General features: G+C 46.4%; 1 protein-coding gene across 8 annotated transcripts in view; it reads left to right on the top strand.

Annotated features, from left to right (window-relative positions):
- Positions 1–2,697: 2,697 nt before the first annotated feature.
- The window catches only part of LOC125765970 (homeobox protein homothorax), a 127,979-nt gene continuing 105,624 nt past the window's right edge, over positions 2,698–25,052 (top strand). The window contains exons 1-2 of one of the 8 annotated variants that reach the window (XM_049431531.1): positions 2,698–2,872; positions 4,457–6,861. In XM_049431531.1, the coding sequence (XP_049287488.1) occupies positions 6,847–6,861 (15 nt within the window). In that variant the 5' untranslated portion in view covers positions 2,698–2,872; positions 4,457–6,846. Of the gene's footprint in view, positions 2,873–2,939; positions 3,200–3,232; positions 3,488–3,599; positions 4,038–4,456; positions 6,862–25,052 lie in introns of those variants that run through there. The other 7 variants (XM_049431537.1, XM_049431535.1, XM_049431533.1 and 4 more) reach the window with 7 other exon arrangements.

Below are 25,052 nucleotides of genomic sequence, written 5' to 3'. Positions count from 1 at the left end.
TCTTCTCCTGCACAGGAATGGTGTGTCGCCGGCAAACAGAGGAGGGAAGCCCGGAAATGGGTTGTGCCATTGCACCCGCTGCCGGTGGTGACCGTGAAGCAATTATTTTTATTATTACAACTCTTGCTCGCTCTATTAAATGCTGCTGCTGCTGTTGCTGATGCTGCTGATGCTGGGGATAATAATAATGATGCTGCGTTGAAGCAAAGGAATGTTTTATAATTTCTTCCTTCCAAAAGCCCCACTGTGAGATAAGCCGGGTTTTGCAGGATGCTGCTGCAAGATTAAAATGGGGCTGAACAAAAAAAAAGTTAAGAACTGTTGCAGAGTAGAAAAGGAAAAGCACACACACGCACACAGACGAAGAAAGAAAAGATTTTCTTTTTAGCTGCCGACGTTCTTGCACTCGAAAGCCTTTTTCCATTGCAAAGTATTCGTTTTTGAGCTCGAAACTATTAAGTAAAGAGATTTTTATTTTGCGCTTGTTTTATTTCTTTTCTTTTTTTTGCAAAAAAGCCCGTTCTGATACTGCATTCTCGGTTACGTTTCGTTTATTCATTCATCCCAAAACAGGGGAGCAATGTGATAGGGAAAAGAAAATTAGAAGGAGTTTCCTTTCACGGGGGCTTGAGGCACGCGAAATTGGTTTTTCCTTTCGCAACATCCGTTCCCTTTTTTTTTTGCTCCTATTGTACCTTAGTTTGAAAAGCCATCGTTAACGAGTTTTGCTGTTTGCTGACGATGTTTTCCGCCGGTATTGCCCGGTGGTTCCCTTCTGGCTGTTGGACCGTTTACCAGTGGAAAAAGAAATTGGAAAATAAAGCAACAGCAATGCAACGCAAAGCTGCTGGGCTCAAGAGCGAGAGATGAGTTGTGTGTGTCAAAGTCGATGGCAACAAATAGAAAAAAAAATCCAATCCAAAAACCAAGAAGTATACACACAAACACCATCTTCTCAGCTCCCTTATTAGAACCCAAATGCTGTTTAAGCAATGGAAAAGCAGCAGTAGTACAAAAATGTGCAATAGAAAAATAACGAGAAGAAAAAAAAACCAACAGAAAGTAAAGGAAAAACGAACACACAAAACCCACCCGCCGTGTCGCGCGATGCTATGAAAAATTCACATTTGCGCAGCTCTTATTCTAATATGCAGGATCTCCGTGCCTCTCGCTCTCGACACTCTCACCCTCCCCTGTTCCTTCCTTCTCACGCACAGACATTGCTTTCTCGCTCGCGTCTTCATCCGTTCAAGCCGCGTCTACTACTATTGCTTCGCGGATTTGAAGTGTATTAGATCGCTCTTGTATGTGTGCGTGTGTGTGTGTGCTTAGTGTTGTGTTTTTTCTTTTTGTTTTGGTTTTTGTTTGTTAACTTTTTTCCCCTCTTTTTGTTGTTGTTCGTTCTCAGCTTCTCAGGGCCGCCTTTGATGCCGCCTTTAGATTCGTCAGAACAAGAGTCAGATTGCTATGCGTGGCTGTGTGTGAGTGTTTTTGTTTCTTTTTCCAATGTTTTGCGAACTCTTCCCAGTGTTGAAGCAGCCACTGTCTTTCCTTTCGGGGCTGAAACTGGTTAGCCTGGCCTTCGTGCTGTCGTCGTCGTCGTCGTCGTCATTTTGGCGAACATTTTCTTGAAGGCACCCCGGGACGGACAAGATGATGTCACGCGCTGGCTGTGTATGAGTGGTTGCGACCGTACAGACCCCCACGTTTCCCCGTCCGGGCTGTGGATGTTGGAATTCGCGGATCGTGTTGGAAATTGACCCACCAATCTCCGGCCCATAACATCCTTCATTTCAATCAGCCGTATAAATAATCCGTATACTGCCATCACTTTTCATAGGCCGATGTGCGCGGCAATAGGCGGAGCCATTTTTTCAAAATTATACCCCGCCCCGCCTCCAAGGGGCACGACACGGCACAGCACACGGCGTTGGCAGCGTTCGTATGATGATGATGTGCGGCAGAAGTGAGAAACGCCGTCGCAAGATAACGTCGACCGTCGGGGTGTCTCTTTTTTGACGTTGTTCCCGCATACGGACAGCGTTCTTGCGTGCGCGAACGTAAAGCAAAAAACAAAACAAAAAAACACAGCGCGTTTCAACCAAAATCCCCATGCATGTGTACACACACATAAACCATTCCAACACGCGGTCACGCATTCGACGTGTTCGCTCGTTTTAACGCACCGTAAATGTATCTCCATTTCATTCGCTGCTTGGTTTGCACCAACACCAACAAAAACGCTGTTCTAGCGAGAAAAACGCTGTTCGGGCACGTGAGATGAGCAATCTGAGCGAGTGAGGTGAAGCATTGCTCACGCGTGAGATATTCGACGTGAGCGCTTTTCATTTGAGCTGTCATCGTTGCTCACCCTTTGCTGATCCATGTTTTCCTTTGGCATTCGTATGTTTGGCTGTGTGCGTGCAGCGTGTGCCGGTGAAGAGGCGGGACCATAAATTTTCCCTGCTCGTGCCGTCTCGCTCGCGGTTGCACTGGATTGGGCCAGCGGTCTCGCTCGTTCACCCTGCGGTGATGGGTCGTTTTGTTCACCCCCCACCCCTGTACATGGTTCGTATCCACGCTGCCGTGATGGAGCCGCACGGACGGAGATTCCATCCGTAGCAAATGGCCCAGCCCCAATGCAAACCCCTTGTTTGGTGGCAGAGGCTGGGCAGATAAATGTTGATTGACAGTGTATATTTGCCTTCGAACCGCGTACGACGTGCACCGACCGGGCGAGTTACGAACGTTCGCTCTGGCGCGCGAAAAACAGCACACATATATTTTGTATTTATATATATCTATATATACACACATTTTAAAATTCGCAAGTGCGCGCAAGTGAGCGCGGTGCCGCGTGACGACTCTGACGGTTGGTTATTGTTCTGTTTTTGTTTCCCTTTTACCTCCCTCCTCCCCCACGCACCCCATACTCCTTACCCAACCCCTAGTTTCCCCTTTTCGTTTACTCGTATCACGTTGGAGCACGCGTCTTTCCAATCTTCCAAAGCCACCCCCCCCCTTCTCCTTCTCTCTCTCTGTGGCTCCCCACAAGCTCCATACAGCTTCCCTTCTTATAGGAGGAATATATTCCAATATAATATCATCCACCACCAACACCACCATCACCGTCCTCGTCCGTCGTGTCTCGTCGTCCTTCTCGTGTTCATTGCCGCGCGCGCACACACAACACAACAAGGTGAGCAACGAACGGCTCACTTCATCTCACTGCGCTCATCTCGCTCCATCAGTCACGGTTGGGTTTTTGTGTCGTCACGCACACCATCGCAACCGCAACCGACGACGACGACGACGACGACGACGTCGGGCAAGCGAGCAACACGAGAAACGATTCGTTGGTTGGGTCGTTTCGACGCGTTTAGTCATTTATTATCATCATAGCCAGCACACACCACACCACACTAGGCAGCGCGCACACAGGCAGCAAGCTCGCCGAGGCCAGAGCGGAGAAAAGCAGCGTGCGTACGTGTGTTTTTTTTTTTGTTGGTTTCGTTGTAATCGCAACCTCGCCCTCGTCCGGGTTTTTCTTCTCGTTGGCATCACCGGTCTGTTGGCCCATCGGTGTATTTTTTCGGGCACTTCGGCAAAAATAAAACAAAAAAAAAACAAACCGGGCCAAAAAGCGGGCCATTCCGGGCCAACCAGCGGCAATTCTCGACGCGCGAACGAACACGAACAGCCCCAAGTCCGACGAGCGGGCCCACGGGCCAAACAGTGTCTGTGTGTGGCCGACTGACCGGAAAAATATATTGCCGCCGCCGTGCGCGGGCTATGGAAATTAATATCCTCTAATCGGGCGACATAAAAACAAAAACATCTCGCAAAACACCACCGGCAGCAAAGCGGCACCGAGCGGCAACATCAGCAACAGCAGCAAAATCAGCATCAGCAGCCCAGCCCGCCCGCAATAACAATAACGCACGGCAGGGTTTTCCTTCCTTTTTTTTTTTGGGCATTCCTTCGGCGGTGGCTGCAAACAGGCTGTCCAAGTGCTGCAAGCATACTGCACGGACCGGGTGTGTGGTGTAACGATCTTTATTAGTTTCGCGATCTATCGGGATATTTCTTTAGTGTTTTTTTTGTTGTTCAGTTAGTTCTGTTTTACAATTCATCATTAATATCCTTTCCGTGGTTTAACGGTTAACGATCGATCGTCGGCGATCGGGAGTTGTGCAGTTTTGTTGCCATTGTTAATAATCGGGTTAAAAGATTCGGTTTTGGGTTGTTTTTTTTTTTGGTTCGTTTTTCCGGCTATGAAGTTGCATTTTCACGTGTTATCACGACGCGTGTAAGTGCATGCGTGTGTGTGTGTTGTGTGCCGGAACGTCGCGTATATATGATAACCGCTCAAAGTAACAAGTGCGTACTAGAATTTCCTTTTGCTAATAGTCAGTGTTTTGTGTGTTTGTGTTTTTTTTCCTCCCTGGTGTTTTAGTTTCGTTTTCCCGAAATTGCATTCTGTGTACCGTCATCATCGTCATCATCGCTAGTGTGTTGGTTAAGGGGCTGTCAACAGTAAACCCAAGAAGAAAAAAAAAATACCGCCGCGCATCCGAATTCAAATAGGCGGAAAACAAACAACAACGAAAATTTCGTGCGTGATACCTTCGTGTGACATTCGTTTTGCAAAAGTGCTGTTTTCGGTTTGTTCCTTTTTTTGAAAGTTGCGTGAAAATCTTTACGCGAGTAGCAGCGGCAACAGCAGCAGCCGACGGCAAAACGGAACAAACCCCGAGCAAGCCGAGAAGGATGTGATCGGTTCGTGTGCAACCGAACTACAACAACAAAAAAAAAAATACACACACAACAACACCCCTTGTAGTGGCGATCGCCGCCTAGCAGGGAATACATGTATCACGTTTCCTACAACAGTATACGGCATTTTTGCAACCACCAAACCACCAAAAACAAACGAAAATAATCATCACCAACAAAACAAATCTTTGCAAATCTAAGAAGCTGAAGCTACTAAATGGTTGAGAGAGTAAAGCGAAGCGAACAAGTTAATACTTTTACTACTATTGCAACTGCTGGAGCAACTATTAGTGGTGCAAGGAAGGCTACTGAATGCTTTTATCACGCCTAGGCACATACACACCCAATCGCCCACGGTAACGAAAGCAACTACCCCTCAATACAGAAGGTATACGAATATTTGTAACACAAAACAGGCCACGCTCCGGGTACGTCTAAGCAACCAAGGTGTATATACACACACAACCGTCGTCGTGAGTAGTGGAGAAAAGCGTAGCTTTATTTTTAAGCCTGAAGAAAAGTTTACCAAAAAAAACAACCACAACAACAGCAACAGCAACAAACCACCCCCACAGACCCATCTTCTATGCGGAACTGCTGCACAAATCCAAACATTATCGAACGAGTAACGTTACGCAGCTCACCATCCATAAAATAGGGACTGGGAGCTACCCGGCATTTCGGAAACTATACCCGACTTCTCCGTAGAAGTCCACGGTTCTGATCGTTATGCCGATCATACACGGTGTGAGGTAACCAAGAACCGGCAGCAGCAGCAGCAGGGCAAAATCTGCCCCAAACGCAAAACGGCAAAATAAAACACACATATATGGGGGAGAGTGCTCCATAAGATGGCCGGTCTGATGTGAAAGTATACGAAACTGATGATAGATTTAGATGCGAGGTAGCTGAGAGAAGTAAAAAAGAAAAAAAATATATAGTACCTTGGCCTCGCATAGCAAGGAAGAGGAAAACCACACACAGAAACACAGAGATTGAGTGAAAAACAGAAGAAGAACAAAACACAGAGAGAAAGAGGAAGAGAGAGATATATATACAAATTATACATCTATACCCCTTTATATATACACCGCAATAACAAGCGAACAGGCACAACAAACCAGAGAAGTGAACAAACGGAATTTAAAAGAAAAAAAAGGGCCAGCTTTATTTGTCAGCCCGCAAAACGCACAATTCTAAAAACCCGTGTGGAAACCGTTTGTTAGCCGAATAAACATCACCCAGACCAGTACACTTACACGAAGCCAAGCAACAAGCCAAGCAGGAGAAAAAAACGGGCATTGGTCGCAAAGGTGTTTGCTGGAAGTTCCGCGTTTAGCAGTGTGGCCGCTATCGCGAGGCCTCGCCAGATGATCGTGAACGATCGCATCTGCATCCGAACGCATCTGCCAACACAGCCAGCACGCATCGGTCGCGTAATGCATTCGTCCGGCAGTGATATTGGGCGGTGAGCAACCGGCAGTGTGCGTGTGCGCGTGTTTTGTGTTTGTTGCGGCCCCGGACGCATTGTTCCGACGGTGGCAAAAACAGGCGGCAGTAGTATAGCACACCGGAAAAGATCGGTGCCGTGTTAAAGGAAGTGAATTTGAGCCCACCCCACAAAACCGCCCGCCAAAAACGGGCCTACCATCCCCCCCCCAAAAAAAAAAGAGGAAAAGAAGCATCATGCATGGTGTCACCGTATAGTGCGTTATATTGCGGTGCCTGCAGGGTGCGAAGAACCTGCCCAATGTATGTATGCGTGTATGTGTGAAAAGTGTACGTGTGCGCGGTGTATTTGTGTGTATACGAGATAAGAGGATCTTCCTGAGATAGAGAAAGAGAGAGAGAGAGAGAAAGGGAAAGAAAAGAAGAGTAGGAAAAAGCGGCAAATCAGTTCACGGTACCAAGAGTTATAGTAGCCTGTTCCTTCCTGTGTGCTGCTCGAAAGAAACCACAAGAGTAACAAAAAAATAACCTAGGCTAGAGCCTAGCTTACCTACACATACCGTAGCGCAACGGCGCACAACATTCCGGCAACAACGACGACTACTTCAACGATCTACACACATGGCACAGCCTAGGGTAAGTTTGAATTTTCCTTCTTTCTTTCGGGCCTAGTGAGTTATACCGTGCTGTATAGGAAGATGCTAGACGATCTCCATCATCATTCGCGATCCTTGATCTTCATATTAATTTCGGCACATTTGGGAAGTCAGGATTAGGTGGATCCCACTAGCCTGTTTGATTGGCAAAGAACCTCCAAGAAGCAGCAATAACGAGCAGACGTTGCGACAAAACGGAATTTGGATGTTTTTTTTTGTTTGAGGAACTCTGTGGGCCCATGACAAAACCGGTGTAAACGGGACCGTCGTCCACCGTCGTTCAAGAATTCTTAATTTAAATGCAAATTTTTCCGGTACCGACATAATCTCTTTTATTTTTTTTTTTTTACGAACTTCTGAGTTCTTGGCCGTGCGGGATGATGTTATAAGATGTATTTACACATACGCGCACACACACACACGGCAGCCTCCTGCCACCTTCTTTTCCTTTTTCCTTGGGTCTAGCGATACCAAGAATTGACCGCCGGAAGACAGGTAGATGAGTTGGTTTGTCCTTATGCGCTTGGTAAACGAAACATCCAATATCAGCGAATGAAACCAAACAAGAACAGTCATCCTTGTGTGAGTTTTGTGCCAATAATAAAACCCTGATTATTTGGTGCGTACGTATACGGTATGTGTGTTTGTAGATGCAAATGCCAGCGGGAGATGTTCATATTAGTTGGCAGGCACAACAGCGCGGTACGACCCTTGATTAACTGCGGGCACTACCAGCAGGAGTGCTCACTGCGGGAATATGGGAGGATTCCCCGGCGAGGAGAAGATCCTCACACGGTTTTTGGGTGATAATAGTGAAACAAACGAACCAAAAAAGGTACCAAGAGGTATCTGCCGGTGACCTCCTCCTTCACCCCAGGTAAACTCTGCCCTAGGGTCCTTTCTGTTCTGGCATTTGTCGGCAATGTTCCTGATTTAATCCGGTGAAAGAAGAAAGCACCGAATCGGAGAAAGGCACAAACTAAAACAACACAAACTTGATTGGATTTTCGTCGAAAAGTCCTCCAAAATGGTAATACACGGGGGTGTAAAAGAGAATGCGTGCCATGTAGATGGCAATTTCGCCTGCAAAGAAGATCTACCTGTAGCTGGTAACGAGATGTGTGTATGCAACGTAGGGACAAACGAGCGCCGAAAGGATGTATCGGGGGATGATCTTTTGGGTGATCGTAAACTGGTCGAAGGTCGCATCGGTGTACGATTTTCGGTGTTCGTTTCGGGATGCAAACGGTTTTTTTTTCTTATTTTTGCAGCAGCTCTTTGGTGGGCGAAGGCAAAGAGAGCGACACTCACATAACACCATAAACAACAGAAAACTAAAAGTCGAACCAATGGTGTGTAAATAGCACAAGCTGTCCTGGGAAAAAGGCAATCGTATCCAAAAATTAACTCTTTATGATGGTAATTTTTGGGTGATCGTAAACTTGTCATAAACACGCCATATTCCCGCTGTGGGCTCGCAAATCATGCTTGAAGCAGCAGTTCCGTGTGCCTTTTAAGCCTTTCTTGGGGATTTTGTTGAAGCAAATGTATAAAATGATACACACGAAAGTAAAGGAAAAAGACAAGCGACAGTGCGATTGTTGGTGAGATGAACTCTCGTAATGATGGTCGTGATGCTTGGGTATATCACATTCCAGCGGGGCAATGTAAAGCCATACAGCGATTTCGAATGTACCGTCGTGTGTTCAGTTAGAATCGCTCAAGTCCAACAAGGGCTAAATAATGATGATTTCGTGACGGTTGAATTTTTGGGATGTTTTATTTTGTATTAAAGCTCCCTTCGTGTTCTCCTGCTCCGAACATGTCGCTTTTGGATTGTAAAAATGATAAAACACATGAAAAGATTAAATTAGCGAGGTAGATTGTATTACGTACAACATGCGTCCGTTCTTTATGCTTTCGAAGCAAAAGCATCAATAAAGAAGATACTGACGGACGGAGGCAGAATGAGTGTCCCATTGCCCGTTTCAATCGTTCGAAGTAATGAAAGTTTATTTGCACACATTTTTATTGCATTGCCCGCTCATCATCGTGTCGATATAAAATGGTTTGCAAACAATGTTTTTTTTTTAATCGAAAAGCCGGTGATCGGCCGGTGATGATCGCTGCAAATCGCAAACTCTGATGTCTATTTCAATCATTCCGGTTGGTTGGTCCAACCTGGAGCGAAGCCTTTTTTTTGTGCGTTGTTGTTTTTGCTTCATATTTTGTACCGCCCAGCTCAATGACTTAACCGGCCCTGCTGTTGTTTTTGCCCGTCCGCCCTAATGTGCAACCGACTGGAAAGCATTTTTGTTCGAATAACTTCAATGCGCGGATTGTACGCACAGAGCGCGCGGTGATCAATTGGTGTGTCCGCTATTGCCGTGCGGGCTGATATTTTGCCGCTCACAATCCGTTGTCGTGTACTCTCTCTCTTGCTTTGGATTCAAATTAAACTCGAGAACCACCGGTTAGTGGACGATGATGACGATGGTTTGAACGGGTAATTAAATGTCTAATAGGGAAATGGACGGAATGCAATGCGGGGCGGTCACACGAGCATGAGACGGGTGAAATTGAGAGATTGTCCTGCGTAACATAAAAAAACACATACAAAATGAAGAAATGGTATAAATCTCCACCGATCTTCCTACGCCTACTTAAGCACTACCCAGGCCAGCGCACCGCGTTTGATTGCGAACTGTGATGAATTATTATTATCTTCTATATTTAGTGTTTGTGTGTCCGTTACAAGAACGGGGTAATTTGTGGGCGAATCTTTTGAAAGTTTTTTGTTTATTTTTTGTATATTTGTCGTTTTAATATAAAACTTCTCATCAAGTAGTGCGAGTAGTTGGAACTTAATTTTGTTGTAAAAATTGATTTTATTCAACAACAGTTGAGCAATAATCTTCTTATGATTCACACTCAGGAGTTCGGTTTGAACATCACTCTACCCAAAAACTCCATATTCCCGTCGCTAAAGTATATGCGGCGGCAAATATTCTCGCTTTACAGCCGCGCGTTGCACGCGCGTTATTGCGAGGACGCACAAAGCAAAACTCATCCTAGCGACGGCATGTTTTCTCCGGGGGTTGGGCAATTCTTTCTCACAACCTTCTTAACTATCTCGTCTCGTTTTATGACAACATTTTCATAAAAATATTCCTCCACATTGATAGCAGCAGTTTACTCTGTTGCGTTTCTTATGGGGAGGTTTTTTTTTCGTCGGTTGTTGTGCCCTTCTCTTGATGCTGTATTTTCCCGATTAGTAGCAAACCTTCCACACAACATATAATACGCTGAAACGCGAGAAAAAACGAGGATCGTAACCCGGATTGGCCATGTGGAAATTTGCGTTCAAATAGCTTCGCATCTTGTTTTTTTTTGGGTTTTGCTTCTTGCAACCTTCGAAAAGATTGTGTTTGCATAGCATGCATATTTGTGAAGCGTCAATTTTCTGACGTTGACTTATGCCACGGCTTTAGCTGGTAATGATTATTATTCGCCGCGTTTGTACTTGGTGTGCAATTGGCAACAGATGGGCATGAATGGGACGGATCCTGGCGAATGGGGGAAGGATTTGTGCGTACCATCAGGCTTTAGGTGTTTATTAATATTTAACTAGTTATGGATGGCAATTGTGGCCGAAATGGGCGAATAGCTGAAGTCCCCCACTCATTCATGCAATGGCTAGAATCTTCATGCGCTAAAATGTGATGAAATTCATAAAAAAAGATTGGAAGATTCCCCGGGCTTGGACAAGAATGCTTGCGAGGGTGCAGCTATGTCGTATACAATTTAATCATCTTTGATGCTGCAGCTTTTGCAGGGTTGTAATGTGCAAAATATTGAGGTTCGTTAGGAGAATTGCAATTTTCTATCTATTTCACATATAAACCGCCGTTAACAATGGTTATACGCAGAAGAGTTCGCGTCCCGTACAGGCTGTCAACGTTTAAATGATGCAATTCTACGCGTAACCGTTCACTTACCAGCCGGCAAGAACGTGTGAGATTGAATTCTTGCCGGGAGTTGTAACGCCTTTCAGCACATTCGGCGAAATCGTGTTGTTTCTTCATACGACCATAAGCTCGCAGTGAAAAGTGGCAAGTAAATTATTTTACCCCGTCTTAAAACTGATTGATTAAGTGTGAAATGGTGTTTTTCCAAAAAAAAAAAAAAATATATCTGTGGCGGACCCTTGGAGGACGTGAATAACAAGCGATCATCATGTGTCCGGTTTGTTTGCAATTCGATGAAAAATAGTGAGAGTAGAGTGTTGCAATCTCCACCATCAGTACTGTGTGATGATCCCTGTTTAATGTGTTTGTGTGTGTGTGTCTGTGCGCGTGTGTGTATCGATCTGCAGTCGAAAGTGATATTATTCAAACTGAAGTTTATTATAAATCATTACACGCCGAGGTGATGGTCAGATTCGGAAAAAGCAAAACTCCCGCCAAACGGGCGCATCTTAAAGTTAAAAGGTTCCTCTAACGTGTTGTTTACGCAAACATAGTTCACCTCACCCAGGAGAACCCAGTTTCGGCCAATGTACCAAACCAAAACACATTTTATGAAATACAGCTCCATAGTGAGTACTGACTGCGGTTGTACCTTTTTGCTCGAAACAAACATCAATCGGGATGGAAACGTTGAAGTTGGGAAGGAAAAACCAGACCACCGCCAACCAACCCATTCGGCGCCATTAAAAGAAGTAATACCAAAATTTTTCACCCTCCCTCTCTCTCTTTCTCTGTCTCTACTTTTACGACTGGATCGACTTTATCGACACAAATAAAAAGTGATTTGGTGGGAAAAAGAAAGAGCCGCGGGTATGGAAAAGCCCTGGACGGAGGTGTCCTGCGAGGTGTGTGTTTAGTTTTTCTCCAAAGAAAATTCAACTTCTAGCTGCATTGCTGGCGCGGACAGCAGTAGTAGAAACCCGTTGCGGTATTTTATTTTTGACTAACGATCGGGCGGAACAAGAAAAACCACATACATATTGCGTGAGGGCGGGTGGACGAAGCCACACTTCAAAACCTACTTACGGCAGAAGAACCTGTGGTTCTCACCTGCCGAATGGAGTGGAGTACCCTTCGCTTGGTATGATTATTACGCGCGTGATCGATTGTATACAATCCTTGACGAGATAAACATCATGAATATATAAATTATTATTTGTTTAATCTCTCTCCCTCTCTCTCCCTTAACCGACTCCCATACGCGTCGGGTGGCTGCGTGTGTCTGTTTGCATTTGTAAGACGCTGGTCGACTCTGGACGTCCCACTTAATCCGTGTCGAGCCGTGACGTGAGGGAAAGATTAGTACGGAAAAAGGTGAAAACAGCCCATTATGGAAAGGAAGTTTTTCCGTGTTAGAAAATAAATTCCGCTTGGGAACTTTGCTTTGCTTCCTATCCACGTGTATGTGCGTATACCAAGATGGTCCGTAAAGGTGAAGATAAAAATAGCCGATCACCGTATAGGCGATCGATTGCAATATGGCACCCAGGGTAGGACCGAGTCGGGGGTGCGTTAATCATCGACGACCGATCGTCGTCGGGCGGGAGAAAGGCCAAACGATGGATATTTGTTGCACGGGCATCACATCACTCGTGCCACCGTTCGGCCAACACTTGGCCACACAAAAGTGATCGCAAACACACAGCCACAATTTCATATGGCGCGGAGATGATCGTACCAGATCTTCGAATGCGGTTCCCTCTGTGCGCCACATTGAAGATCGAAAAACCCGGGGCCCTGAAATTCAATTACTGCCTTCCGCCTTCGTTTGTGCGGGAAATCATTTTGTTACCTCGCATCCCTCACAACCTATTTGGTCGGGCGATAATTCAAATGTTGCGGCTCGTCTACAACCGGGGCGGTGGGAGGCCGGGTGGTCGGAAGGCGGCAACGACGGCTGTCGATGCTAAATAAATGCCGCCGTTTGTAATGGGGCCCGCACTTGGTTGTACCGCCTGCGCGAAAGACCTTCTTAATCCGGAGCACATTTCTCATCGTCATCGTCATCATCGGTCGCTTTTCCATCCGTTTTGCCGACGGTCCCGACGGTCCCGTTTGTGGCGGTGACGCGGCGGTGCGATACGGCCGAAATCCAGCCCTTCTCAACCCGATCCAAGAATCGTGCATTCTTTGGAGCACGCTTTGGCAAATGTGTTCCACCATAAGCCGTGTGGCTGCGGAGTACACGAAACGGAACACGGTCGATGGGATCTCCGTAACGCTCGGATGCCATGTCGATGACGATGGTGATGATTTGTCTTTTTTTTCCTTCGCTGTCTTGCGCTCTCTTGCTCCTACGGTCTTTTTTTCCGCCGATGGTGATCGCACACTGTGCGAGATCGCGCCTCGCATGGGTGCCGGCTGGAAATGGTTCGCAAACCATTCCGACACGGCGGCATTCCGACGCATCTGATGCAGACAAGTGTCGAAAGTTTGTCTCGCGGTGTGCAGGAAAATATTAACCGATCGCATTGGGTGTTGTTTTATTAAACTATTCGAAAAAAAATACAGCTAAATGATGAATAATGGTTAGTCAAATCCATTATTCGGTGATAAATGAACCTCGCACGACATTGTGCATCAATGCTTGATAGAAGTCTTAGAAGTTTAGCGAAAGTTATTGGGTCATCGCATCAAAATCTTAAGAAATGCATTCTGAAGCAAACAGGAACGACAACGGTAATAATAGCAGAAGAACATCGAATTCGTGAATAACGCGAGAGTAAAGCCGTACAAAAATAAAACGTAAAAGCAAACCTTACGAACAAAACACGAACACACAACAAAATACGTATAATTATGCGGTATAAAATGACAGTCGTAAAAGTTTATCGCTATTTGATGGTTGAAAAAGGGCGTTGATCGGAATGACAGGGTGTGATTCTAGCGCTTAAAAGTTCATTTCATTTGCCTCGGAGCGGAGTTTTTTTGTTGTTGTTGCAGGTTGTGTGAGGAAAACGTAAAACAAAACAACAAAAAAGCACTTGCCGGACTGTTTCTTGCTACGTATACTCCGGTCAGGATGTGATGGCTACGAGGACGAAACGAGCAATAAAATGATGAGCAAAGGAGCGAAGAAACCCCGCCAAGGGAACTAGGAAATGGACTGGAAAAATTAAATAATATGCAGTTAGGAAATTATTATATTACTGTGAATGATCTTTCATTTCTTTGGGTGCGTTTGGAACTTGGGTTGCCGTTGCGTTTTTGCCCTGTTCGAAACATACGGAAACAAGCGAAAGCTGCACGAACAGCATCATCATAATTGATGGAATGTTGATGCCGTTTCGCTGCAGGATTTTCGTTCCAATTGCAATAAAATTCCATCCAAGGTCGTCCCGCTGTCTCGGGACTCGAACTCCAATTTTGAAAAGGCAACCCAATGTCAATTTCTATTACCGTTTATCTGACTGGTAGTGGTAAATTTTACGTCATTAGTGTCATATTTCTAATAGCTCGAAAGCAATCGATTTCGTACACGCAATTATCTCGTGTCCTTTTTGACGTCACAATTCACTATCGAACGGACCGATCTTTTCACACCCCCTGACAACTAGCACAGTCTTTTTTTATCAGATGAGTGGGTGATTTGCACATGTAATATCGCGTAATATGTTGGGCGAATATTTAAGCGACACAACGTGAAGGGAGCAAATAAATTCAATCGAACCGCGTTTTGCAATGCCCTAAGTAGCAGGTTTCGGTTCCGCGCGGGAAAAGAGTACCATGTAAAGGTCAACCCTAGGGTCTAGCCTAACCGAAAACAAGAACCACCGCCAGATCGTATCGTAGCAGAATCGTGTACGGCGCGTAATGAAAGCCCCGGTACCCGGCGGGACACCACGCCACTGCAAATGGCTAGCGTTCGTAACGAAGCGCAGCAGGTTTTTGGTTAGCGATCGTTAAATCGCTGCCGCAGACCGTCTGTTACCATCGGGGTGGCTGTGCCCCATGCTGCCCCAGATACAGATACGGATACAGCCGTGTACACACTGCACAAGGGTCACAGGAACAGGAAATAAATCTAGTGCCCCGAATGCAATAGGGCCCCGGGTAGGTTGGTATGACGTTTGGCATTCGGGAGTGTTGTTTTTGTACGGTCGCCGTTTTTCTCTCGGATCGATTGAAATACCTCCCACGGCCGATGGGCCACGATGGGCGACGAGTAAAAAAGGGCTTCCCGACGGTGCTGATGCTACTACCGGTATGACATAATGCGGTACAGCTAATATCTGTAAGCACATACAAGCAGGAAGGGGTCACCCGGGGCTGGTCATAATGTGTTGTCGAAACAAAAGCGGGTCATTCGAGCACACGGGGAAAACTAGGTGACAAAACATGTGCACCAACGAACGCTTAGACGTACGGGAAGCGGTTTGTGATAATAGATCACGTAACATTGTAGCATCCGTCATGCCGTAGTGGAAGCAAATGGTTCTCACATGCGGGATCAGAAAAAAGTCATAACTATAGACACCAGCTAACCAACTAACAACAACCGAAACAGCGACAACAAGAACCAAAAAAAAAAATGCACATAAAACAGGAACATTTGTGTCCCGAGAAGATTTGGACGATGAGCCTGTCGTACCTGGGTCTGTGTGAGTGTGTCGCTTTGTTCGGTCTTCTGGTTGATGTTTCTTGTTGGATCGTCTCCACTCGTTAACCTCCACATCCTCGGTCCATCCTGCCAACGCACAGCACAGTGTGTCATAAAGAGGAATGCTTCGTTTCGTTACGCCGTTAGACCGAATGGACTGGCGTGAAATGATTTTTGGGCACATTAAATCCTCACAGAATGAGGAGACCCTAGCGCGAGAGGCCACGGGTACGGGAAGGTGCTTGCGCATCGGTACGATGGTTTGAGAGGTTTGGTGCCGGCAAACGAAGATGATGACTATAATATTTTATATCTTTCTTGCCCGGTCGCCCAGTTCTCCCAGGCCCAGGCCCCGAATGAAGCTTGATTTTTGACAATCCCCTTAATGATGTTCCCCAATGTCCGAGGGGGTTTCGTCCCGACGGCGGTAAAATCTTTTTGGGTGACTATTTTCTCGCGACCAGTGTAAAAATCATCCCGGTACGGGACCGGATCATGCGGCCAGGGGGCCCACCCAGCACTAGAATCGGGTATGGTTTTTATGGTTCTAATTCCCTTTAAGAATTTGTGTTTTTCTTCCCCTGTGTGTGTGTCGTTGCTGGTTGTTCTTAGAATTGTACATATATATATTTTTTCGAGTTTATTCATGTCCGCAAAGGTGTCGGAATGTATGTCAACGACCAAACGTGTCCATGTGATATATACCGCCGGACCCGTTGACATACACACCTGAGGACGAAGGATGATGACGATGAGTTTGATGATGATGTTGCTTTACGAGCCGATTCTTTCGGCGGTCACTTTGGTTAAAGCGGAAGGGTAGTGAGAGTTCATGTCCACGACCTGATGATGGCAAAAGTCGTTCAATTCCGCGCTCTTCGAAACACTCCGAAAACGAAGGACCCGACTTTTGACGTTCCGATGACGTTTGGTGACACTTGAAAATGGTGTCGGTGTTGATGAGCATGAGTGCGTACTTCGAACCAGCATCCGTAGGGGTGTTGCGATGCGAGACCCGTAAACTGCTGTGCCCGAGACCGGAGAACCAGCATGTACGGCATTACACTGCCTGGGACTCTGGTCAGCCTGTGTAGCGTTCGTTCGCTCGTTCGTTCACATCAATTGACGACAATTCTGCTGGCACAGACCGTGTTTGGGTGGCAGGAAAACGATGCACGCGCGCTAACGATGGCTCTCCATTTCAATTGATCACAATTTTCAAACAACCGGCCACTACCACGTCCAACCGGCATTATTGCCACCAGAGTTTGGCAGCGTTTGGCAGCAGTAACGAGCAGAAGAACCAGAAACTGGTGCTGTTCCATCGCTCTGACCATCGCCGACGGACGTCCCCGTGCCTTGGATCGTTTAGTCCACCGAACGCTTCCGTTTTTGTTGCTCTTGCCTATCATGTTCAATTTTGAGCACTTTCCAAAATCTCGGCTGCCGCTAATAGTGTGATGCCGTGGGTAGACTATCGGTCAATCCCAGGCCGGATACAGTGTCGTGGATAGTGATCCGATGCGAAGTTGCTCGTTCCGAAGTAATCCGAATAATGTGCAACAGTGCGCCCCCAAGATAAGGCACTAGTGGACGAATATATATTCTTCAATTCTTCCAAACCCGGGTCGTACAGTAACATTTCAGGAATACCTGATAAGACGCGATGATGATCAAAACTCACCAATCAAGTAGTTGTGAGAGAGATCGAAAGCTGGTAAATAAATCAAACAAACGAAACATCGTATCGCGCCGTACAACCGCGGTGAAGTCATATCAGATTCGTTGAATTATTTTATCCATGCTGCTGTTTACTCGCTCCATTGAACCCACCTTCCCGCTTCCCACTGCCCTAAAAATTTTACGCTGGTCATTTCTAGGGCTTCCTGTGTTGTTCCAAAATAAGCCCCAACAATTACGTTGCTCAGGCCTCTCAAAAAAAAAAAAAAAACACGACAACGCTCAGGTGACAAGCAGAGGTGTTAGAATTGCTTGCTGATAACAAACGAACCCGTGTGGGTACGGTGGCCGATGATCGTGTACGCTAGACAAACTGGCTGTACCGAAAAAAGGAACAACTGTCCCGCGGTCGCTTGCCTCGCTCAGTTGTTACCCTCCCCCCAAGGCCCAGGTCAACAGCAAGTACGATATGGAATCGTGTCGTGTGTTTGCGAAAGTTATCATTTCCAGGTCTCTGGTCTGTTCTAATCTCACCCGTTTTGGTTTGCTGTTGACGGTGTTGTTGGCGGAAAAGAACCCTATCGAAAGTCTACCGTCGTGCTACCACCGATGAATGGAACTGATACGACCGAAAACCAACACATTCGGGCACACCTTCCAACCGCTCCCCTCCCCACCAAAAAAAAGCCTAAGGCTTCCCTTACCCCTTCAGAAACCGTGGCAAAGACAAGGGAAAAGTTCCAACATTTTTATCAGCGATATGGCGCTGAACTTGTTCGACTAATCGACTACGAGGAGGAGGGCCTCAAACAGCTTTGGGGTATTGAGAAATTTTGGTCTCTTCCTGTTAAGAATCGCTACAGGGTGCCGCGGTCGACAGAGGGACAGGGGGAAAATAGGGAGAACATCTAGATACGAATCGGAAACAAGCCGGTACTCATTTGTTAGTTAGTAAGTTTGGCTAACGAGTTATCACGGTGATGATTCGCGGTTCGCTAGAAGAACAACATTCCAATTTGGGCAAAACTTTTCACCCAAATCCGATCCATCTCCGCGTAGCGTTATGCGGCGAAGATTTGCCAAACTTCTTTCGGGACGGGGTTTTGCCCCCGAAGATAAGTCTGATGTTTCGATGGCGTTAGGGCTTACAAGATTCCCAATCCCCCCTCCCGGGCGGCTTCAAAGCCCCTTTTCCTCCCGCACTACCGATCGCGTAGCGTAATTTGTGTTCCCAGTTTTAATTCCCTGGCAAAAGCTTATTAGCGGGCGCTTGTGGGAGCGAAACGGGGATGTCGTGATACGGTGATACAGGAATTCATCCCGAGCGAGTGGCACGATTTGCCACTGCCACTTCAACTTCAACTGCTGTCAGTTCCAGTCAGTGTGCGTCGTCTGCGTTGCGTTTTGCGCTATGGAGCGACACAGAAAACACAGAGGGAACCTATTTTGCTGCTGTTGCTTTATTAGTTTTACGTCGACGTTTCTCGTACGACTGCTCGTCGGGGTTTCGGCGCGGTGACGGCGGTGTGCATACTGCCTGCGTATGGCATGTAAGTAATGAATTTCAAAATGGCCGGCGTACAGCGCGTACACCACGGCCAAGGGGATAGAATTGATTGATGATCCTTTTCTGGCTCCGGAGCGCGCGCGTTCCCCCGCTCCAGGACCTCCAGGACCGTTCCCTATTCTGGGGTGTGTGAGCGTTTGTGTGTGTTCGGTTTTTTTCTTCTTCCTTTTGTTGTTTGTCGTTCATTTTCCTTTTCCCTTTCGGTTGTACTCTGTACCGAGACACACACACAAACACTCCCTGAGTAGAGTTTGTTATCTTCCCTGGCTTTACATTATTATTCCCTTCGATTCGATCCATTTAACAAAACTAGGGACGACACTGTACAACATTGGTCGCATACGCATGCGTTACGTTTTGAGCGAATGGTTGGTCGGCGTATTATGCTCCTCACCAGCCAGGACTCCCGAACAACCCGAACACAACAACACCCAGTAAGCAAGCGGTTTTCTTCGGTACCTTTTCCATCGGATCAAATCCACCCTGTTGGAAGCGAATTCATACACCGTACGCCGTACACCGTTTCTATGTTGCACAGTGGCGTAAAACTTCCAAACTGACCAATGCCGACCATGCGGCACTGTACAAAAGGGTGTATGTTAATTTTAAGTCCCGCTAGCAGAAGGGCCCAATTTCCTATCCGGGTTTCTGCCCTCTCGTGTCGGAATCGTGTTTAAAATTGCGTCGCTTCGTCCTGTCTAGCTTTAAAGCCAGGTCACATTGATTCAGAGTGTCGCATAAGGCCCACATTCTATGCCCTCGCTGGCAAACTGCATTGCACAACGGAATGAGTGTGCACTTTCGTTTCTCAACAGCTGAGTCAGTTCCGCTCGAGGGAACGCAGGACAAAACACAACTGGGCCCCAGCAACAACAACAACAACACTGCCATGAAGATGAGTTGACAAATTTTCCATCCCATGGCCCGCCCGTACGGCGTGGTGTGTCTACCCACGAATGTCCTGAATGTCTTTAAAAGCAACATTAAAGAGTTCCCCAGGATATGTTGCGTGCAGGTTTCCGGCCCACCCGCTTCCTCTGGTACACGGTTAAAACGTCCTGTTGGCCCCTATCCTTGCTTGATTGAAATGGGATTTTTATTCTGCAAAGTCATTCACGATCACGCATTCGTATTAAGCGAGCGAGTCCCGGCAAAGAGAGTTGCACGGGAAGAAGCTCAACATTTGCCACAATGAGACATCGAATCGTAAAAGTCTTCCAACCGAATGTTCTTGTTCGGGCGCGTCGGGCTAACATATTTTTCAGAATGCAATTTTATCATAAAACCGATCTCATATTGATCGTTCTGACATGTTGGAGTAGTAGAAGGCAGCTTGAAAAATCAACCGAAGTAATAATTCATTTGAATATATTATGTACAGTCTCATGTATAGTGCATTGATCGATAACACCCACCCGTTCGAGCATGACGTGTGACTAACACATTCTAGCGTTTTTTCCTCTCTCTCTCTCTTTGTTTTGTATCGCTTGGGTTCCCCTTTTATACCCTATCGATTAACCCTCGCTGGAGCTGGAGGCAACCCATACACTCCACAAAAGGGAGTTACGATTGCAGGGAGTAAAGTAATTTACTAGTGCTGAATGGCGAGGTGTACGTACCCCATCAATGAACGGTCGATGAATATTTAATGTTGCGTGAATTATGCCTATTGGAAAGTCGTTGATTGTAATTTAGGCATAAATGTTTAAAAAATGTACAATTATTACCTTTTTCTTCATCCCCCGCTTTTTGTCTGAACCTTGCAAACGTGTGTAGAAATATGTATTGGATAAAATGGGAGTTAGAACGGTCTGACCTGGTCTGGGACACACAGTGGTGCAGGGAACATATTAGAAATGTTCCATCCGTCGGTATCCCGGTACGTCAAAATTTCTTCACCCTCTTGGGGGTGGGTGGACGTGGAAAATAGGGACTCCTGTCAATGTGACATGACAGGCACGCACGTACGCTTGCATTGCTGCAGAAAACACTTGCAGAAGTCTTGAAAGTCGCTGAAAGGTAGTGGTAATTCTGCGAACTCTGCCTCTGGACGACCCCAAAAAGCGATACGGGTCGAAACGATTCCAAAGAGGGTCTCGACACCGGTTGGCACCCATTACGGGGTGGTATGGATCTGTGGCATAATTATTTCCTATCAGCACTTTTAGCCCTTTTGTGTGGGATTTTCTGTACATTAATGTCCAGTTCCGTTCGCTGGACCCATTGGTCGGTGCTTTACGAATCGGCTTTTTGCCGATATTTTATTTATTACTTGTCATCGAATGCAAGAGTTCGGGTGAATCGGACAGGTAGTGACAGTGTGGTGGGTCTCAATATTTTATGGCACATTAATATAAAATTAATTCACGTACTTTACCACCATCAGCACACGCACGTGCTGGTGTGCTTTTTTGTGTGCGATGCAGTAAAATGTGACTTTTTGTCCGGTGCTTAGAACCTTGTCCACCTGTTTCGCCGACCTGGGTGTGACCGACCCATAGAAGGGTCGTCTGGTAAATTACACGCTGCTCAATGTTTCTCGCCATCCGAACGGTTGTCTCCGGCATGCCAAAATAAATGTGAATCAATGCCGACCATAACTACAATGCACCGACAGAAAGGGTGGCCACAGAAATTACAACTCGGGTAAATAGCTGAAACAAAAGCCAAAAAAAAAATCAAACGGAAAATGCTGTTGCTGCAAAATAAAACCTGCCAAACGCGGGGTGGAGCGATGTTTTCGATTCCGGTGCGTCGGATAATAATTATGCATAAATTTCGCGCACACGATTTTACACATTTTTGTTTTTTTTTTCATTTTCTACTTTGTTTTAATTGTGCTTAATGTGCTTACACACAAACACACACACATAAGCACCCTCTGAACTCTGCGGAATTCGGAAACGGCAAAAGATTAGCCACGCGTAACCGTAGCGAATGGTCTTTTTGCTTCTTTTTTTTGTTGTTAAGTTCGATTGTGGTGAACAGCCCATCGCCGGTTTAGTGTGGAGGCTGTTGTTTTAGCAAAATTTTTGCAAAACAACCGTTTCACCCGCCCCTAATTTCCTACACCCCCTCCCAAGACCACTGCATGGCAGTGTGGGTAATTAGGCGCATTTTTGGTCTAATGGATTTACCCCGCGCGTGGTCAGAACACGGGTAAGGGAAGGCTCCATTCTGGTGAAAGATAAAGGTCGGAAAGAACGGGGTCCATAAAACTCGTCCTAAAATTATTATCGGTGCCTCATCGGTGTTGCGGTGGCACGGTGAAGTAGGGTAGCTTAGCGTTGAAATAATTAGTTAATTAAAATAAAGTTCTCAAGTTATGTGCTTTGCCGGACGGTGGACAGAGGTTTGAAACAGGGGACGCTGTGGTACGCTGGTGACGATGATAACAACAGAACATTTTCGACATCCCCGGCGCAACAAAACGGGCAGCCCACTCGATCTCGAGGCTTTTGAATGTGCATGAAATCAGAAGCAAACAAAAAAAAAACTCCCAAAATCATCTCCTACCGTAACCGAAGCTCCATGATAACAGAGCAAACACCCAATAAAAATTCGCCCAAGTAAACGCACCGTAAAGTCCCGCCTCTCTCTCTGGGGCAAAGCGACACTCGAGACTCGCGAAGGATGAAACTCGCGCTTGGGAACTCATTTGCATAATTTTGTTTTTAATAATCCATTACAATAGCTGTGGTACTTTTTTGTTCTGCCCTTAAGCTCGGGCGAAAGTGTACATGCGAAAGAAAAGTAATTGAAGTTTCTTGGCGAAGACTGGCCTTTGTTGAGAAATGCCGCCCACTCGCTCAACGGTTCCGGCTGTGGAAGCTGAAGAAGCTGACGATGAGAATAATTTTACCCAACAACGGAGGAGCATAGGGGTGGCACGCCAGAAGTATTCCTAGTTGGGCGGTTATGGTTTGGCAAGTTTTTCGTTTCACGCCCTGCGCGAAGGATGGTAAAGAATCGCCTGAAGATGATGGGTAGCCGGGGATGAAGGTTAGGATCACCGGCAGTGAATGTAGATTCTTGCGAAGGTAATACTTTTTGACTGGTTTTATTGAATTTCTCCGACCGCCCTCTGCGGCGTATTTCGAAGATTTTGGCTTTGTGTACGCCAACGAGAAAAACTCTTTAAAATTGAACGTGAGCGTAAATGGACCGCTGCTTTTGCTGGGATCCGTCGATGGAATTTATTCAAAAACTTTTCCATCGCCCAACATTGGACAAAAGAATCGCCCACGAGCTGAACGGGCATCGGTTCCAGATATTATGTGCACAATATATAATAACTCGACGGGTGCCTGGCCGAAAGCGGTTGGGGGAAATGGGTCGGGTGGGTTTGTGCGTGTGTGTGTGTGTGTGAAAGTGCTGTTGTTTTTCCCTTCCATTCCATTACTTGCTGTCCGATGCGGCAGGTTTTAAAATGACCAAATTGATTGGACAACCTTAACGGCTCTGGTTCGTTCTTCAGCGTTTCGGTGTGTCAGTTGCAACCCAGCTCGTATAGATCGCGATGGGTATTTTATTGGCGGTCTTTCAGAAGCTACCCCACAAAGCTTGCAAACACCACTTTACGGGCTTACGAAACCCGCGCCAGACGGCAAGACGCGCCCGATCCAAAACAAGGGCCGACGCACTGACTCCCGAAACCATAGGGAAACAGCCACATAGAAGGGCGCTAGCGGCGGGCTCAACGGTTGCCTCTTTCTCGTTCTATCAGTTCGTTCCTTGCAGTAATATGACGAACCGTTCGTTGAAGGTCTATAGAAAATTTTGACAACTAAGAGTGACTGGTCGATTTTTGGTCGAATCTTTCGATCGATGCTGGCAGTGGAAGTCGATTCTAAAGACGCTTCGTCTGGTCAGCGGTCTGAGCAGAGGTAAAAATCAATCACGCGCTTATACGGATCGTCGATCGAATCGGACTAAAGCGGAGGGGTTTTTGGGCGTGCGTGACATGCCGGTTTAACTCCGATGTGCCAAGGGTTTACATTCCCTCCCCCATTGTGTCCAGCGGGTACGAAGCGGCCAATAGAATTTATTTTTGCAGCAGCAACCACAGAGCGAGCGGTGAAAAAAAGGTGTTCATGATTTGTAAAAATCATTCCCCGGTCAGTCCCTTTTCCCCACGTCTGTTTTCATCCGCACGGTTGGAATTTGCGCACGATCACCACTTAAACCTGATCCTGATCCCGTGCGATCCGCTACGATCAAGCGACGAATGCACACACGGTAAGAGTGAACCGCGTTGGCAACAATGTTCGTGTGCATTTAATCGAGCGATCAATCGAGCATGACCGGGAAGAATCGAGCAAGGGTGAAGGAATTGGAACATTAGGCGAGGGGTTTGAGGAGCGATATTTCTTTTCTCTTTACCTTGGCAATGAAAAACCAGGGGATGGAGAAATGGTGATCAACAGGCAACAAAAGTAACTCCCCATCCCACCCCTACCACGGAAAGGGATGTGAAGATGTTGGGAAAAATGGGGGAAAAGGAACATGGCGTGCTTCGAAATCAATTAGAGCTTTTTAAAAGACTCTTCACACACACACACACTCGCGGTTCTTGGCCGAGTTTCGATCTTTTCAAGAGCTGCTTCAACGGGGTACGGGGCAAAAGAAACACTCACACAATTCCACGGAATCTTTCATAGGTCGTAATCGATCCTGTACGGTTTCGCCCTCTACGCCCCACCTAACGATCGTGCCCGATCAGACCATGAATGCACGATCCGGTTCAAATTCAGCGGTGCTCTGAAAAGCGAAACCAAACAAAAAAAATAAAACATCTTCAAACTATATGGTACTTTATGTAAGAGGGAAGCGATTTAGACGATTCAGTGGGAGAGGAACACTCCACCATCCCTATTCACCTTAAAGTGGTCGCCTCAAATGCGCGAAAGAACCTTCGCTTCTTTCGTTCGTAAAAAATACATATCTCCCCGAAAAAAAAAAAACCAAAACATAAAACACTCACTTCACCCAAGAGGATGATACTTGTGTGCTGGGTGCAAGTGCGACACAAAAGCAGCAAAAGGAAAACATTTCAATTCGCACGAAGTGCTCCTTCTACTGCCCCTTCTGCGATGGAGGCCGGCCGATAGGCGAAGCTATAAAAGAATCTCCATATCAACTTGTAACCAGACTGGAATGTCGCTGATACTGGGGCGGAACACCATAATTGGCCATTCGGATGTGTCGGTTGATTGGTTGAAAATTGGAAAACTTCTCAAAGGAAAACCTTCCCTTCACCGAGTGTGGGTGGGTGAATTTTTAGGTCGCTCCACACA

This window comes from Anopheles funestus, chromosome 2RL (genome assembly GCF_943734845.2).
Source record: "Anopheles funestus chromosome 2RL, idAnoFuneDA-416_04, whole genome shotgun sequence".
NCBI lineage: Eukaryota > Metazoa > Arthropoda > Insecta > Diptera > Culicidae > Anopheles > Anopheles funestus.
Note: the sequence above shows the minus strand (reverse complement) of the source record. Positions and strands in the feature narration are given on the sequence as shown.